The sequence below is a fragment of the Rhinatrema bivittatum genome, chromosome 3 (genome assembly GCF_901001135.1).
Source record: "Rhinatrema bivittatum chromosome 3, aRhiBiv1.1, whole genome shotgun sequence".
Lineage (NCBI taxonomy): Eukaryota > Metazoa > Chordata > Amphibia > Gymnophiona > Rhinatrematidae > Rhinatrema > Rhinatrema bivittatum.
Genome location: NC_042617.1, coordinates 15360591 through 15380336, shown reverse-complemented (window position 1 = coordinate 15380336; position 19746 = coordinate 15360591). Strand labels below are relative to the sequence as shown.

Here is a 19746-nt window from a genome sequence, read left to right as displayed (position 1 = left end):
GTCCCCCTGTATTGATGTCATCCGCTTCCAACATAAAAGGTCTTTACTTTTGCTAACAGATCGAGTTAGCAAGGACTCTGATTGGACTAGCTTCGGCTCTCCAAAGACTACTCTGCACCCAAAGGATTGTTTGCAGTATTTCCTTCAGACCCGCTTCCCTCTTGCAGCATTGCCTCTCTGGACCTACCAGGGGTACCCGCTCCTCAGGGGCCTCATTCTCTTTCTCTATTTCAGATTACAGAAGGGAACCGGTACTCACTCCTCGAGGGCCCATGTTCCTAAACTCTCTGAAGACTCTCCATTGCCTGGAAGCAATCGCAAGAGATGGACATTGTGAGTTATTATTTCAGACTACAGATAGGAACCGGTACTCGCTCCTCGAGGGCCTATGTTCCTGAATACTCTGAAGATTCTCTTTGTCCAGAAGCTATTGCATGTATAGACATTTGTGAGTTACTATTTCAGATGGTATATAGGAACCGGCACTCGCTCCTCGAGGGCCTATGTTCCTGAACACTCTGAAGATTCTCTATTGACTAGACGCTATTCCAGATACAGATTATTGTGAGGGACCACCGCGCTCTCAGAGCTTCCCCTGGAACCAGGTACTCACTCCTCAAGGGCCTAACCCTTTCCAGCTACTGAGCTATCTCAAGACCTTATGTCAGTTATCATCTAGTACTGGCTATGTATATCTGCATACCCTGTCTATTCACTATCTACAGTCTCTTTGCAGCTCAGCAACCTGGGAATCGCAGTTCCAGTATCTGAGGGACTTCAGCCCTGCCAGGCATACCAGCTCACTACTGCCACCTCTGGTGGTTATACTACTTATCTAATAAAAGAACTATCTGTGTCTGTCTCCATACTCCAGCCTAGCCGGTGGTCCCTCTCAGGACTTCCTCCTGGGGGCGCTGTCATCTGCCATCGGCCCAAGGATTCACCTATTTACTTTCTGTCCAGCTGTGCACCATCTTCAGTACTCCACTGGTACAGATTGTCAACTCTGCAGTCTTCACCAAGTTTTGCTACCCTTGTTAATTGTAACTGTACCTTCGGTCACCTCAGTTCTAGTTTGATGTATTTAATGCACTCCCGTTTCATGTAAACCAGCAAGATATGTTCTCATGATTGCCGGTATATAAAAACCTTAAATAAATAAAATAAATAAATAAATACATCATAACATATTGCCATTCCTTAGCAGACCCATAGGAGGCAGCTCACTACAGATTGCTACTCCTCCCCTTTGGGGAGGGAATTCTATCAGACTGCTATTCTCTCTGCTAGCTCCTCCCATCCGCATAGCAGATCCTACAACAGATTGCAACTCCGCCTACAGAGTGCAACAGATTGCTAACTCCTCCCTTTACAGGAGTAACCCGCTAGCAGAATTATAACAGATTGTTAACTCCTCCCTTTACAGGAGTAACCCGCTAGCAGAATTATAACAGAAGGGAATGGTTAATAAAACGGAAAATGTCATAATGCCTCTGTATCGCTCCATGGTGAGACCGCACCTTGAATACTCTGTACAATTCTGGTCACCGTATCTCAAAAAAGATATAGTTGCGATGGAGAAGGTACAGAGATGGGCAACTAAAATGATAAAGGGGATGGAACAGCTCCCCTATGAGAAAAGACTGAAGAGGTTAGGGCTGTTCAGCTTGGAGAAGAGACAGCTGAGGGGGGATATGATAGCAGTCTTTAAGATCATGAGAGGTCTTGAAAGAGTAGATGTGAATCGGTTATTTACACTTTCAGATAATAGAAGGATGAGGGGGCATTCCATGAAGTTAGCATGTAGCACATTTAAGACTAATCGGTGAAAATTCTTTTTCACTCAAAGCACAATTAAGCTCTGGAATTTGTTGCCAGAGGATGTGGTTATTGCAGTTAGTGTAGCTGGGTTCAAAAAAGGTTTGGATAAGTTCTTGGAGGAGAAGTCCATTAACTGCTATTAATCAAGTTTACTTAGGGCCAGATTTTATAACATGTGCGTGGGCGTAGATTTGTGTGCGCAACCTGGCGCGCACAAATCTACGCCCAATTTTATAACATGTGAGCGCAGAGAGAAAGGTGAGGCACAAAGGTCGCAGCCATCTGAGACCGAACGACGCAACATGCTCTGGGCACACATTTTTCAAATATGGGAATAAGACAGGCAAACATCTTGCCAATGCTGTGAAGACTTGGCAAAGAAAAACCTATATAGAAAAACTAAAAACCTGTCAGGGCACATGGGCTATTTAGCGTCCTGACATTTGCAAGGCCTTGACACTTTTTTACGAGTCCTATTACTCCGATAACAGAACAGGGGGTAAAGTCAAGGAAGATTCCTTCTTTCAGAAATTAAATATTCCACAAGTTACTAAGCAACAACTAGCTTACTTAAACAGACTAATATATTCTTTCAAGATTCTAAATGCTATTAGGACGACCAAACAAGGCAAAACTCTGGGCCCAGATGGGTTTTCATATTACTACTACAAAATATTGCAGACACTGTTATTGGACCCATAAGCCTCTTTTATGAGGAAGCTCTGTCCAAGGAAGCGTTCCTAAGAGATATCAATTTGGCAATCATAACTGTGTTGGCAAAACCTGGAAAGGACCCAATCCACCCAGTTTCCTATAGACCTATTTCCTTATTAAATTGCAATTTAAAACTCTGTGCAAAAATTCTAGCTGATAGGTTAAGTTCTGTGTTTCTGTCTATTATTTCTCACAACCAGATGAGGTTTGTAAAAGGTCGGACTGCAGGCACCCATATTACTAAGCTGACCACAGTGAAAACTTACTGTAAACATAATTTGATCCCATCTACAGCAATTCGTTTTGACTCTGAAAAAGTTTTTGATTGAGTTTCCTGGACATATCTCTTTTCGGTCTTCCAAAGATTTAGTTTTCAGGGGGATATTGTAAAAAGTATTTCATTGTTATATGATAACCCAGTGTCATATATTTTTATTTATTTAAAAATTCTTATATACCGCTTATACAATTTGGTTAATTGATCTATGCAGTTTACAATTTAAAACATAAATAAATTCAAGGTAAGACAATTTAGTAAAAGACTATATATGAAGCAAACAAACAAAGCAGATTAAAATAAATAAAAACATAGAAAGGGAACATAAGAGCAACCTTAAAAACTGAAGTATTTCAGTAACAAAGGAAAAAACATGAACTCTATGATTATGTGATGTTGTAAGCCATGGTGCATAAATGGGTTTTTAAAGCTTTTTTAAATTCTTTCATATTGGATATGAGATAGATGCCAATGGCGGCAAAATCCTCAGCTTTTAATATATGAAGAATTGCCCCCTCTCTCCTCTGCTCTAATTACTGTCTATAGACCTGCTACTGATGAAAATTAGTGAGGATGGCTCAATCACAGGCTTAGAAGTTAAAGATACCTCCTTCAAAATTGCAGCATTTGCAGGTGATGTGTTAATCTTTCTTACAAACCTTTTAAGCTCTCTGCCGAACGTCCTGGCCCATCAGTCTCTTTTTGGAAAGTTTTCAGGTCTCAAAATAAACATGATTAAGTCTGAAGCTTTGGAAGTGTATGGGGACCTAAAGAGTCACTGGGGGTCTCAATTCCCTCTTCGATGGGTCTGTTTGGATATGAAATATCTGGGAACTAAGGTTCCTGTAGATATCGGTCAACCGTTTAAAATTAATGAAGGTCCTTTACTTCAGAAAATGAAGGCGAACCGAAACCAGTGGTTCAGACTTCCTCTTTCCCTGAGCGGTTGGATTCAGCTAATAAAGATGATGGAAATACCTAAATGATTATACTTATTACAGATGTTGCTCATTTGGTTAAATAGAACAGACTTACAGGAGATTAATACAGTACCTGAATGTAATCCACTTTGAAATGCAGAAAAAGTGTGAAAAGTGGAATATAAAAAGAAATCTAAATGAAATAATAAAACTATCAGGAAGTTCATTTAGAATGGGAAAAAGGCCTGGCTAACTGAAAAATGTATGAAAACCCATTATCCAGGGAGATCTGAATTGTCCTGATCTTCAAAGATACAACTTCGCCTGCACGTTAAGACACATAGGGACAGATTTTTAATAATACTCGCGGGGGTTACATTTGTGTGCACTACCCGGTGCACATAAATGTACACCCGATTTTATAACATGCGTGCGCTGCCACGTGCATGTTATAAAATCCAAGGTCGGCGCGCGCAACGGGGTGCACACTTGTGCACCTTGCACACACCGAGCCTTAGAGGAGGCCCAATGGCTTTCCCCGTTCCCTCCCTTGGAGGGAACTTTTTTTTGGGTCCCCCCCACCTTTCCCTCCCTTCCCCTATCTAATCCACCCCCCAGCCCTACCTAAATCCCCCCCCCCACTTTATTTCGTTGAGTTACACATGCCGGCTGGCTGCCGGCACACCAGGCCCCGGCACAGGCCACTGTGTCAGGGCACTCGGCCATGCCCATGGACCGCCCACGGACCACCACCATGCCCCCAGACCACTGCCACTGCCATACCCACGGCCCCGCCCCCGGACCGCTCCTTTTTCGAAGCCCTGGGACATACGCGTGTCCCAGGGTTTGTGCTCGCTGCCGAGCCTATGCAAAATAGGCTCGGCACGTGCAGGGGCAGGTTTTCAGGGGTTACACGCATATCACTTTGAAAATCTACCCCATGGAGCGGATTTTAAAAGGGTTAAGCGTGTAAACCCTTTTAAACCCGCTCCTGTGCGCGCCAAGCCTATTTTGCATAGGCCTGGCAACACGCGCAAGCCTCGGGACGGGGAGTGGGCGGGGGAGGGACCGAGGCCTCCAGCACAGTGGCTGTGCCAAGGGATTGCGCACCGGCTCTTGGCCGGTGTGCGCAACCTACGCCTGCCCAGAAGCAGGCATAAATAAGAAAGTAAAGGTAGGGGGGGATTTAGGTAGGGCTGGGGGGCGGGTTAGATGGGGAGGGTGGGGGGGAGAGGAAGGCTCCTCTAGGGCTCGGCACGTGCAAGGTGCACAAGTGTGCACCCCCTTGCGTGCGCCGACCCCTGATTTTATAACATGCCTGCGGCTGCACGCGCATGTTATAAAATCGGACGTAGATTTGTGCGCACCGGGTTGCACGCACAAATCTATGCCCGCGTGTAACTATTAAAAACCGGCCCATAGAGGATTAGCTTCTGGGAACCTCTTATTTCTCTTCTGTTTTATATTTACAACAATGGTTTGGGAATTAGTCCTTGTCTTCTTTATTACAATTAGATGCTTCAGAAATCCCCATTGACTGTAAGCATTATTTGCTCATTACCTCCTGCTCACAAGCGTGGTTCCACTTATGCAAATATTTGGGTATGTCTGGGAAATTCTCTACTTTTTTGGTTCCTAGGGGAAGTTGAAGGAGCTTTTCCCGGGGTGCCGACCAGGAAAACACTCTTATGCTACATTTTCAAAGGCAAGCAGGAACTTAGAAATGGGAAGTGATTGTTCTGAAACTCTTGTGCGTTGGTCTGGTGGATTGGAATATCAATTAACAAACATAGCTATGCAGAATTGTTTTAAACATTGCTAATATCACTGAAAATGTAGATCTGAGAGAATTGTAATATAAATTTCTTTGGCAGCTGTATTTCTCACAGGAAAGGGCATTAAAGGCTGTTGCGTTCGTGCCTCTTCTCGCCCCTCGCCCCACCCTCTCTACCTTGGAAGCGACTCCCTTCGGCTCTGACAGACAGATGCAGCCACGGCTTCTCCCTGCCTCTTGGTCCCGGTGTCCCCGGGCTGGCTTGATGCTACGGATCCTTCCATGTTCCCGATGACGTAAGGACGTAAGCGCGCACGTGCGCGCTCCAGACTTTGTACCAGCAAGGGCGCGAACCTCGGGGGCGTCCCCTGTAGTGACGTCATCCATTTCCACTTTAAAAGGTCTTTGTTTGCTAACCTCTAACAAGTTAGCAAGGAACTCCAACAGGACTTGCTTCGGCAGTCCACGCTACTTGCAACAACGATCCGAGTCAGCCAGGGGAATCCTTCTCCACTGCTCGGCCTTTTCAAACTTACCAGGAGTACCCGCTCCACGGGGGCTCCGCTCTCTCTTCTTGATTTCAGATTGCCAAGACTGGATCCGGTACTCGCTCCTCGAGGGCCTATGTTCCTGAAGACTCCTCATTGCCTGGAAGCGATCGCGGACGTGAACACATTGAGTTCTGTTGTACATAGGAATTGGTATTCGCTCCATGAGGGCCTACATTCCTATAGCTCTGAAGGCTCCCTTCCATCCAAGACGTTATCGCAGGTACAGAGATCGAGAGTTACATTGGCAAGATTACAGATAGGAACCGGTACTCGCTCCACGAGGGCCCATGTTCCTAGAATCCTTTACAGACTCTCTTCTACTCTAGAAGCCAATTCATATACAGCTATTGTGAGTTCTTATTACAGACTGTTTATAGGAACCAGTGCTCGCCTACGGCTCCTGTTCCTGAATGTACTGAAGACTGTCTGTGGCATAGAGACCATTGCAGACCCAGAGATTATATTCCGTATCAGAAGGACTTCAGCCTTGCTGAACACATCGACTCACTACTGCCACCACTGGTGATCCAGCTTCCTGTCTAATAAAGAACTATTTGTGTTATTTCATATTCTAGCCTAGCCGGTGGTTCCTCTCAGGATCTCCTCCTGGGGGCACTGCCATCTGCCATCAGCCCAGGGATTCACCATTTCCTCCAAGTGGTCATTCCTTTCACTACTATCACTCTGTGGGAGCCAACCACTACTGACCACTAACACCGCTCACAGAAGTATTATATAGATAGCTAACTCCTCTTTCTTCGAGACTTGCCAACAGCTTATATATAACAGATTGCTACTCCATAGCGGAGGCATGATAGATTGCCTCCTCAGTAGCGATGTACAATATACCTATTGTTAGCTCCTCTCCTCAGTAGAGTATCATTGAACAAGATTGTCAACTCCTCTCCCCTGGACAGTCGATCCATAACATTGCTACTTCCTTTCCTTACAGGAGCATCTAACAGCAGATCACTAACAGATCTACAGATAGCTAACTCCTCCCCTCTGGAAGAGCAGATCATGTCAGATTGCTAACTCCTCCCCTTTTCAAGAGAACAGCAGAACAGATTGCTAACTCCGCCCTCCTGGCGGGGTGAGCGATAACAGATTGCTAATTCCTCCCCTCTGGAGGAGGAGAGTGTAACAGATTGCTAACTCCAGTGAATCCGGTTGAATATATGAAACACTAACTTCAGTGAATCTGGCTTAGTTGTTACCTTTAACTCTAGTGAATTTTGCCTTCAAGAAAAAAATTGGAGAAGCCTAAAACTGAAGCCAGGTTTCAGCGAAAGAATTGGAGAAGCAGTACTCCTGGGGATTCAGCTCGAGGTATTGGATGTTTGTAGCCATGGACCCGGCTCACCTTTCTGCCTTGCAGGCTATACCAGGCCCGACTCAACGCCTTTCAGAACAGCAAGAAACCCTGGAGAAACTTACTGCAGCCTTTCACCAGCTTCATACACAGAAGGTACAAAGCACTCTACAACCTTCATTGTTTCCCACAAGTCTCTCCAAAACCAAGTACATTCTGTCTTATTTGGATGGTAGAGCCTTGTCGTGGGCTTCTACCTTGTGGGAATGCAAGGACCCTATCTTGCAGGACATAGAAGGATTTATGGACTTGTTTAAATCCATCTTTGATGACCCTGCTCGTATGTCTGTTGCTGGATTTGCTTTGGTGGACTTAAAGCAAGGCAACAGATCCCTGGCGAAATTTGCCATTGAATTTAAAACTCTAGCAGCAGAGCTGTGCTAGGACCCCAGATGTCTGAAGACACTCTTTTGCAGAGACCTGGACACTCGCTTAAAGGATGAGTTGGCTGCTCGTCAGACACTTGACTCGCTGGAAGAATTGATATCCTTAGCCACTCGGATTGACTGGCAGCTCCAAGATAAGGTGAAGGAACTCCGGCGTAAGGTGTTACCTGGGTTAAAACCAACCAGTGCTCCTGCACTAACAAGGGGAACAGTACCTCCTGCTGTGGAGAAGATGGAACCACAAGAATCTGGTCGTGGTCATTTGATGTCTAAAGAGAGAAGATATAGAAGGAAGAACAGCCTGTGCATGTACTGTGGTCAGCCAGGCCATGATGTTCCTGTCTACCCTAGTCGTCCAGAAAACGGATAAGCTTGAGTCCCGCAGGAGGACTGTTTTTGGGCTATACAGCAATATCTCCTCCACTCTCTCGTCCAGTCTCGATGAACCCTGAACCAGTGACGGTTCGAACCTCTGCCCTGAAGGACTCAGGGGCAAGAGACAACTACCATCTCAGATGTTTTGTGGAATACTTGAGGAGTCCATGTGGAAAATTTGAAGATTCTATATTGTATCACACTATGAAGTGGGCCTTGGACGATTCTTTTTGCCACCACTTCTTTTGAGGATCTTATCAACATCACCAGCAGTTTTTCTAAATCCTGGCGGAAGTCATAGCGGTTGCTATGCACGCCATAGCTAGGTGGCGCTCTTCATCTACTATGTCTTCTTGGATTACAAATTTGAGAAAATTACTACATTCTACCTACTTGGAAGTCATGCTTTAGGACTACAGCACTGTTGATTCCAAAGTAGAAGTCATCTCTACCTCTCAATTTTGTGTTGATCCACTCAGAGGTCGTGCTGGAGGTTTACAGCACTGCTGATTCTGAAGTAAGAAGTAGGGATGTGAATCGTTTTTTGACGATTTAAAATATCATTCGATATATTTTAAATCGTCAAAAATCGTTAGAGGCGCGATACAATAGGAATTCCCCCGATTTATCGTCAAAAATCATAAATCGGGGGAGGGGGGAGGGGAAGGGGGAGGGCGGGAAAACCGGCACACTAAAACAACCCTAAAACCCACCCGACCCTTTAAAATAAATCCCCCACCCTCCCAAACCCCCCCAAAATGTTTTAAATTACCTGGGGTCCAGTGGGGGGGTCCCGGTGTGATCTTACACTCTCGGGCCACGGCTGCGTTAATAGAAATGGCGCCGGCGCTACCTTTGCCCTGTCATATGACAGGGCAAAGGTAGCGCCGGCGCCATTTTGGTTCCTGTCCCTCGACGTCACGAGTGCAGGAGATCGCTCCCGGACCCCCGCTGGACCCCCAGGGACTTTTGGCCAGCTTGGGGGGGCTTCCTGACCCCCACAAGACTTGCCAAAAGTCCAGCGGGGGTCCGGAAGCGACCTCCTGCACTCGTGCCGTATTGAAAAATGGCGCCGGCCATATGGCCATATTGCCGTATTGCAAAATGGCGCCGGCCGTATGGTGATGGCGAGGGGATTAACTGCAAGCTGAAGAGTTGTTGGATCTTCTCTTGTCGTAGTTTTCGTCCCTTCGGCGTCATTTCTTGACATTTTTCACACGATGAAATATCGTGTTGCTCGCCTAAACATTGAACGCACTCTAAGTGCGGATTGGTAACCGACATTGTTCGGTTGCACGTCGGGCATTTTTTAAACCCAGACGCCATGTTGTCATCGAAGGCCGTCGATGACTGGAAATATAGATAGTGTATATCCAAAAAATGTTTCACAATTTACTTCACCAGCCGGTGAAGTGAGAGGAAGTGAGATCCCGTGAGGGAGAATTTGTGGTTTCTAGAAAAAAAAAACTGAGAGAACTCTCAGGGGGCTCCGGTCCGTGCTGCTAGCCAGCGGCGCGGAAAAACGAAGACTGAAGTGAGACACCTGTGGCAGAGAATATCATAGCATGCTGGGCATGCTCAGTGGCCTCACAGGGCCAGTCAAAAGTTTCTAGAAACTTTGACAGAAGTTTTCCCGCACTAGGGCTCCGTTACTGACGTCACCCTTATGTGAGGACTAGCATCCTGCTTGTCCTGGGATAATATCTCTTACACACATAGACAGTTTATGTGTGCTGCCAACTCCTTTCGTAAATACAAAAACTTTGAGAAGAAACAGACAAAGCTCAGACTGCTCTTCTGTTCACTACAATTTTTGCAGCTAATAGTAGTTGCAGAAACAGACTATAGTACACTGGAGTGAGACAGACACACTACAAAATATTCTTGTTCACTGCTTCTCTTCCTTACCTTACCCTAGAGAACAATGAGAATGCCTCTGTCTCTCTCACGCAGTAAGCACTGCCGCAGTAAAGATAAGAACTAAGCCCTCCTTTTTCAACCCCTTTTACAACTTTTTTTTCACTCATAAAGTTCCAAAAAATACAACCTTCCCCAGTGAAATCAAACAGAAAAGTGATCTTAACATGGTTTTTGCATATGCTCAAACCTTTTAGTGGGAGGAAATCAAATCAGCATCCCTCAATACAGGTGCCAGCTATAGGCTGGTTAAAAACATGTTTGACCCTGATCGACCCTCTTTCCTGTCTTATTCCCTGCATCTTCTGGAAACTGTGACCTCACTGGTTGGTTGCTATGCTAACAGAAAAATACCTAAAACATGCTGGGCTGGCACCTGCAATTTTACTTGGCCCATAGACTATAATGAGATACAAAACAAGTGAAAACTAAATTTTTTTTTATTTTCATGGGTGCCCTCCAGGAGACCACGAATAAAACAAAAAGGTCCTCATTCATCCCATTTTCCTCATTCCTTTCAAACAAATGCATATCCCTACCATACGGCCCATCCAATTTGCTCATCTTTATAGTCCTTTCCCCTCTTTTAGAGATCCTCTGTGCTTGCCCCAAGTATTTTCAAATACTAATTTTCCACTACCCTTTCTGTAAAGACTTATTTCCTTCAATAACTCCTGAATCTACCCCCTTTCACCTTCATCCCATGACCCATTGTTTTCAATCTTTCTTTCCATTGAAAGAGGCCCGCCTCCTATACAATTATTTTATGGTGGTATTTAAATGTCTCTAGCATATCTCCCCTTTCTCTTCTTTCCTCCAGGCTACACATGCTTAGATCTTTAAATCTGTAACCATGTGCTTTATGATGAAGACCATTTTATTAGCTGCCCTATAGACTCATTCTATTTGTTTATATCATTTTGAAGGTGTAGTCTCAAGAATTGTATACTCAGTACTCCAAATGAGGTCTCATCATGGACCTATAAAGGGGCAATATCACCCCGCTCTTTCTGCTGGTTACTCCTCTCCCTAAGCACCCAAGCATCCTTGTGGCTTTTGCTGTCAACTTATCTTCCTGTTTGGCAATAGTAACTCAATGCCCCATATCTTTGAAACTCGTTTTCATCTTCTCACAGCTAGGCAAATGTATTGGGAAGGAATGGATGGGAATCACCTTATTTACCTTCTTTCCGTTCCTGTCCTATCTTTATTTTCATTCACTGACACAGTTGATCTCCTAATGCTAACTTACCTGGCAAAGCTCTCCAATGACTTCTAAAACAGGTAATAATTGCACCAATAGTTTAATAAAAAGATATGGTTCAAGCTTGTAAAGATCAAAGTCTGTCTCTTTTAGTTGCTAGCTTTAATCCAAATTTCATGGGGCAAATTCATATAGTAAAAATTACATTTGGTATCCTGATCGGAAGTTTCAGCAGAAAGGTTAAGGCATGGAAACTGAACTATTCTTACTCTATAACAGGTGGTCTCCTATGAACAAGGATAAAGCTGATTAGGACACAAATAGCACAATTAGAAAGCAGCATAGGAAATAAATAGATCTGCTACCCCTAGGCCCAGATATTCGAACCTACCGCGGGCGTAGATTTGTGCGCACAACCCGCACGCACAAATCTACGCTCGATTTTATAACATGCGCACGCAGCCGCATGCATGTTATAAAATCCAGGGTCGGCACGTGCAAGGGGGTGCACACTTGTGCACCTTGTGTGTGTCGAGCCCTAGGGGAGCCCTGATGGCTTGCCTTGGAGGGAACGTTTCTTTCACCCCACCCCCACCCCCCACCTTCCCCTCCCTTCCCCTATCTAACCCGCCCCCCAGCCCTACCTATATCTTCCCCCCTACCTTTATTATTTAAGTTGCGCCTGCTTCCGGGCAGGCGTAGGTTGCGCACGCTGGCCAAGTGCCGGCGCGCAATCCCCTGGCCTAGCAGGCCTTCGGAGGCCTCTGGCCACGCCCCCGCCCGGACCGCCCACACCACGCTCCTTTTTTCAAGCCCCGAGACATACGCGCGTCTTGGGGCTTGTGCATGTCACCGAGCCTATGCAAAATAGGCTCAGCGCGTGCAGGAGGGGTTTAAAAGGGTTACGCGCGTAACCCTTTTAAAATCTGCCCCACTATGCATATGTTATATAAAATGACTTTATATTACAGTCCTATCAAATCTTTGTATTTTTGTAATCACAAAAGTTACTAAATATATTAAATGAAAAATATTAATACAATACAGCACAATTTTGATTCACATCCTGACATTCAAGTATGCAGTATAACAATGCACAAATCCATTAAAACTTCACTGAATTTGTATATTTATATATTAGGTTTCAAAATATAAATTCAAGAAATATACCTGATCTCCCCAGTCATTAATTATTGGCATGTTAATGTCATCAATGAATACTGTCATTTTTCTACCACCTGGTGGTCCATAAATGCTTCCTACTCTCTTGTCCACATAGCTCTCTATTGTCCTCTAGAATAAAATGGAATAATCTTGATTATTACTAATAATAACATTATAACATATTTTTGAAGTATTTGTGAAAAGTTTGGAACAAAAAATGAATGGTAAGCAATACATGAAGGCTGTATGCATCTGTCTAATAAAATGAAATATGTTAAAGTTGCCATTTGATGCTAAAAGTCAATATATAAAATAAGCAATTTAGATTGTCATGCATGTGTATCACAGTAACTCAGGTTACTAGATTAAGTCATTGTTTACAAACCCGGTTATGAAGAGCTGGATGTGGCCTTTCTGGTGCTAAGAGAATCAGACAATAATGACATAAGGTATGTCATTATAACAAGCCTTTCCATAACTACTCACCTCAGCCATGGTTCTTATCCGCATCATGAGTACACTGTCCAACTTTAGGCCTTCATAGTCCCCCCTACTCAATTTTCCATTTTTCGCCCAAGTTATACAGACCCAATTCTCTATACTTGCTTCACCCACTCTATGTTTATCCAGAATATGTTTGTTCCAAATTATTTCTACCCTGTTCATTGTTTATTCCAGGTTATTTCTACCCTGTTCTTTGTAAAACAAGACTTTGTCTCTGTTAACTTTGCTGGTTGTAATGTAAACCGAAGTGATAATTAATCTTGTTAATTGAACCTTGGTATATAAAAGTTATAAATAAATAAATAAATGTCATCTGGGTCAGACCAAATTCCTTCGAGTCCACTTTCCTGTGTCAAACAGTGGCCAGTTTGGGTCACAACTACCTGGAAGATCCCAAAAAAGTAGATGTTTTTCCTGTTATTCCCAGAGATAGTGATGGCTTTCCCTAGTCTACCTGGCTAATAATATTCTTGGGCTTTTTTCCCCAGAACTTATCCAAACATCTTTTTAATCCTACTGTGCTAATTGCCTTGACCACATCTTGTGGCAACATATTCCACAGCTTGATTGGGCGTTGAATGAAAAAAGCCCTTTCTACAATTTTTTTTTATCTGCTGGTAGTTAAGTTTCTTGGAGCTTTCCCTAGTTTTAGTATTATTTGAAAGGATAAATAATAATGTGCACAGAAAACATTTTTGTTTTGGCTCATTAATTTGTTTTACTTGCCTCCATAATTTGTTTTCTTTGTTTCAAATGAAAAAAACATTTTTTTTATTTATTCAGGTCATTTGTTCATAAGTTTTCCATTAAAATCAATGGAGGAAACAGAAACAATACATCCTAGTTTGGGCTCCAAAACTGGGTGTTTTTATTCAAGTTTAGTGAAACTTGCATGCAGAAATCAGCAGCAAAGGGAAGAGCACTCCAAGACACTAAGACTGAGTCACCACGAATGCCATGAACAGCCCAAGACACAGTGACAGGGCAGAGGCATCAATAGCACCCCAAGGCAACATTTGGGGAGCAAAGCAGCATCAAGTGGCAAGAACACCTCAAGGCTCCAAAGGAGGGTCAAAGGGCATCAACAACAGTGGCAGGAAGGCTTCAATGCACCAAGAGAGGTATAAAGCAGACTGACAGTGGTATGGACAGCCCAAGGCACATGAGAGGGGAGACAAAGCAGCAAATGTGACAGGAAATACCACAAGGCACCAATAGAGAGTCAAATAGAACAAACAATGGCATGAACATGAAAGGGGTAAATCATCCACCCACAGGGGCAAGAAATGAAGGGCATAGGGCACAAAGAGTAGTGCTATATACACCACAATGCACCTAAAGTGGATCAAAGAGTACCTACAATTGTGATATGTGCACCAAATGGCACCAACAGTCAACAATAGTGGCATCTGCATTGCAAGGCATCTAAAGAGAAACAAAAGGCACTAACAGGAATGGAATGAAACCCTCATGGCACCTAAAGAGGAGCAAAGGACACTGATAATAGTGACATGAGCACCACAAGACACCTAAACAGCAACAATAGCATGAACACTCCAAGGCACAGAGATTGGGCAAAGAAGTAGCAGCAGTAAGAGGAGTGAAACATAGCAGCAGCAATGGCATCATTGTCTACTAACGAGCACGTTTTCTTCACCACAATGTGCTTCAGCAAAACCATTTCTTCTATAGAGGTGACCTGGTGAAAGAGAAAACCCCATCCAAAGAAATAAGTCTATACAAGATATGCTCACATCACAGCCCAAAATCCCCCACCTTCCCAAGCTGAGCAATAATACCACCTCCATACTTCTTGGACTTCTCAACGCAAGATCAGCAAACAGCAATATCCACCACATCCCACACCTAATTAACAAATACAAGCTACACATCCTATACCTCACAGAGGGGCCGATGTAATAAGACCTTCGGCAAAACAGGCACTAGTTATGAGCGCAGGTTTTGATCACCACGCACAGCTGACGCTGCTGCTTCCACAGAATGTAAAAAAAATAAATTAAGCCAAGATAGGTGCTCAGTTAGGTGCTTTTCAGGCTGTTTCCAGCACCCAAAAAAGCACCTAGGTAAGCTGACTAGTCGGAAACCAAGATAGGCACTCAGGTGCCTTTAGGTGCTCGGTCGCACAGAAAAGTGCACAGTTAAAATGGCTACTCTGACACTGAGATAGGCGCTCAGGCACCCAGAAAGGTGCCTGAGTGCCCTGAAGAGCACCTAGATGAGTGCCTACTTCAGTATCCAAGCGGCCAGCTTAGCTTGGCACTTTTCTTGGTTCCCAAGCATCTAAAGGCCTATCTTGGTTCCCGACCAGCCAGCTTTCCTAGACACTTTTCTGCCATTGTTACCACAGTGTTTTCCTCATCCTCCCCTCCCAGTGGCATGATGGAATTTTACATGGTCACTATTAGGCTGCTTATAGAAAGGAGTTTGTCTTTTTACAAATAGTGTTAGTGTATATATATACTCCTACTCTCTCTCTCACACACACACACACACACACCAGCATAGAGACTAAAAAGATCAGTCACCTTCCCCCCTCTGCACACAGAGAAGCACACATGCTCTTCTTCAGAAGTGTGCCACTCTGATGCAATGCTAATGCCTGCCTACTGAGTGCCTACCTGTGCCCAGTAGTGGTACTGTTTGTTTCAGACAAGATCATGACACAGTTTATGAGAAAACAGCACACCCACCTATGCACACTGTATTCACAGTGTGAATCTTTTTTCTGCTCTAAGATGAGGCTTAAAAATTCAAGCCTGGCTGCTTTGCTGTGTTTTCTGGTCAGTATACTGCACTTCTGTGCTTTAAAACTCTATATGTCAGTAAAAAGCAAATGTTGCTTACCTGTAACAGGTGTTCTCACAGGACAGCAGGATGTTAGTCCTCACATATGGGTGACATCACAGGATGGAGCCATGTACGGAAAATTTTTCTGTCAAAGTTTCTATAAAGCTTTGACTGACACTGGAACACTGAGTGCACTGAGCATGCTCAGCCTACAATTATCCCTGTGAGCCACAGGTGTCTCCCTCAGTCTCGTCTTATAGCTAAAAGCGCAAGCGAAACTAAAATAAAAGTAAAAACATGTACGGACCCAACTCCGCGGGGTGGTGGGTGGGTTTTGTGAGGACTAACATCCTGCTGTCCTGTGAGAATACCTGTTACAGGTAAGCAACATTTGCCTTCTCACAGGACAAGCAGGATGGCAGTCCTCACATATGGGTGAGTACCGAGCTGAGGATGCCCGAGAGTGCACCAAATGCACCCAAGATGCGTGAAAGGCCCAGTGGTGGGGGTGGAATTTGGAACGGAAGGCATCCTGAAACCCTTAACAGGTTGATGGAAGGATGTTGGGTAGTTAAATGAAAAGAATAGGAGTAGACGGACTGGCCAAACATGGAGCATGCCGGCTAGTCGTATCTAAGCAATAATGGCTGCGAAGGTATGGAGAGAGCTCCAGGTTGCAGCCTGATAAATATGTACAAGCAGCACCAGCCGAAGGGAAGCTATTGAGGCTGGGACGGACGCAACAGAGTGTGGTTCTACACAGTGTTGTAGTGAAATGCCTGCTTGTTGGTAGAAAGAGAGATACAGACCGTTTATTAGGAGGAAGAGGTCTGTTTGCCCAATGGAACTCGCAGCTTGGCTTTTGCCACAGAAGGAAAGAGTTAGGTGTAATTCCTATGGAGTGTAGTGCGATCTAGATAGAATGCAAGCGCACTATTACAGTCCAAGGAGTGGAAAAAACCCTCTCACTTTGGTGAGAGAGAGGTGTTGGAAAAATCGGCAGAGTATATTCTGAGTAAGAAGGATATGAAGTTGAATACGTAAAACCACTCGGTCACGGAGGAACGCAGGGTCGGATGAGTATGTAACAAGGCGTGTAACTCACTGACCCTGTTGGCAGAAGTGACGTTTATGAGGGAAAGAATTTCCCATGCTACACTGTGAAATGAGAGGAATGAAAAGGCTCGAATGGAGAACGCATGGGACTTATAAGCATGAGATATAGTTCCCATTCCGTGACTAGTGAAAATAGAAGAGGCTCAATCAGTGGATAATCCACGATAAGCTGACTCAGAAGGGGTTTACCGTTAATTGGGTATCCCCACTCCCAAACAATACACCAATTGGAACAGAGGTGTACCTACGTGGAGGATATTTGGGGAGCAGAATCCGAGGGAGCAAGAGAAAAGAGTGGTGTAGAAAGGGGTAATACCCTTTTGTATGCGTCATGTGGTAAATCATGCCATTTTGAATGGTAGGATGCGTTTATGGGTGCACATGCGTTTATGGGTCACAACTTTGTGTTGCTACCAGTACCTAAGAACATCAGTGAGTCTACGATTTGAGACTGACTTGTGAGAAGGCGAATTGGTAACTAGTGTGATAGATTAAGAAGTATGTGAAGCATACTGGTCTCGGCCAGGATGTGGGTCTGAGGAACAGTGAACCCCATCCCGGTTCAGCATTAGAAGAGTGCTGGCTATAAGAGGCAGCAGAAGAGACACATTTAAGAGGCCCTTGATAGAAGAAAGGTGTCTATGGGAACGCATTGGAAACATGTGCAGGTAGTAGAATCTGTGCACCATATGGTTCGATTCGGACGCAGAGGGCACATTTGGTTGACCTCAGTGATAGAAGATTTTCCTATTACACATGTAGTTCGAGACCATTTGAGAGGATGGAATCCTATATGGAGAAGGTCTGCTATTGCGTTCGGTAAGTCTCTTAGATAAGTGGCCCGAGGATGCAAGGAGTGAGCAAAGGCCAAGGGTAGAGCTGTGCAGCTTCCTTGCAGAACAGCTAAGAGGTTGTGTGTGCTTGTGTGTTGGAAAGCACATTGTCTCTATGCTGTCTGTCTGTATGCACAAAGATTTGTTGCAGAGGCAGTATTGGAAGGCATAAGGGTATAACTCATGCCTACAAGCTCAGGAAGTTCATGTGAAACTGTGCCTGGAGCGGAATATACGCATATTGGGTTGAGAAGATTTTAGGTCATATTTTACAACCTTGAGTAAATGCAAGCATGAGCAGGACCAGACTAATTTTTGGTTCTAGATCTGCAATATAGATGAGGGACGAAAACGGTTGAACAGCTTAGACCCACTGAATTTCACTGACTCTAACCCATAGGAGTTTTGGATCTATGAGGAAAGTGCATAGTGAAAAAACCCCATGGCCTGACAATGAAGAATTGAGGGGCTGAGGTTATGGAATATGCACACAGGGACAAGTAGGAATTTATTAGAATGTCTGCGTGGTTGCTGGACAGGAAGGTCATTGTGACTGTGGTGTCCAGAAGTGTTGTATAAGGGATTTATGGAGGTGACAGTAATCCCAGGCAGTAATTTTATAGTGAGTTATGAAGAAGTTAGAATCCAAAGCATGGAGCACTGTGTTTAGGCGAGGGCATTACATGGAGGTGCTATGTCGGTATTGACGGTGTCGATGGCGGCCGAAGTGGCCTCAAGGGTATCGTCAAAATATATATGAAAAAATGTTGATGACCCAGGCAGAGCTATGATGACAGTGACGGAAGCACTGACAGCATCGGCCTAGGTATCTATGGAAATGATATGGCATCGAACAATCGAAAAACATCGTTGGCATCGGAAAAATGATACCGGCATCGACGGAGTCGATGACCGCATCGATAGGAATGTCGAAGACACTGATGGAAATGACGTGGGCATCAAGGGCATCGATGTATGGAGGCAGGCGCCGACGGCATCAGTGGAATGGCCACGGGCATCGACGGCATGGCCACGGGCATCGATGGTATCGATTGGATCGACTCGGGCATCCATAGCATCCATGGCATCGATGCCAATGACATGGGCACTGGTGGAATCGATGTTGGCATGGATGCCATCGATGGAATTGGCATTGGCATCGATGGAATCCACTTTGGCATTGATGGCATCGATGGAATCGACATTGGCATTGATGCCACTGGTGGAATCGACATTGGCATCGATAGAATTGACATTGGCATTGATTGCATCGATGGAATCGATCCTGGCATCAATGCCACTGACCTGGCATCGATTTCATCAATGGAATCGACCCTAGCATCGATGCCACTGATGGAATTGAACCTGGCATAGATGCCTTCGATGGAATTGACCTGGGCATCGATGCCATGGACAATGGCATCAATGGAAATGTCCTGGGCATCAATGGCATTGATGGAAATGGCCCTGGCATTGATGGAAGTGCCCTGGGTGATGGTGCCATCAATGGAAATGTCCCCGGCATCAATGTAAGTGCCCCAGGTGATGGTGGCATCGTCCTGGGCATGGATGGCACCAATGGGACAAAGGTGTGCGTCGATGGCATCCATCCGGGTAATGATGGCACCGATGAAACCCAAGGAAATAATCAGTGCCATGGATGAAAACATGGATGAAAACATGGATGGCACTGATAGAAACGATGCAGGGACCGATGGCATCAGTGTACCTCGAGGGGAGGGGTACCGATGGCATCTAAGAATCCAGGACGGTCTGAAGGGGATACCGACAGTAGCAATGGGGCATCACCTGCACAAGGCTACTAAAGAATCGAAGGACCTGAATCTACAGGGGCCCTGGCGGCAACGGAAACCGTGGAAGTCCCTGTCCCACTACGGCTAATAACCAGGCAGAGTATCACAGAGGGACACTTGCAGGCTATGTGTGGCTAACTGAAAACATAGGGAGGGAAGGCAGCAGTTGGTTGGCAGGCCAGTGAGGTGTCAGGAA

The 19746-nt window shown here is 44.9% G+C and overlaps 1 protein-coding gene across 1 annotated transcript in view; it reads right to left on the bottom strand.

Moving 5' to 3' along the window:
- Window positions 1-19746, bottom strand: part of DNAH8 (dynein axonemal heavy chain 8) — a 1926251-nt gene that overhangs the window by 644810 nt on the left and 1261695 nt on the right. The window contains 1 exon segment of the mRNA XM_029592920.1: window positions 12482-12604. Coding sequence (XP_029448780.1) covers window positions 12482-12604 — 123 coding nt within the window.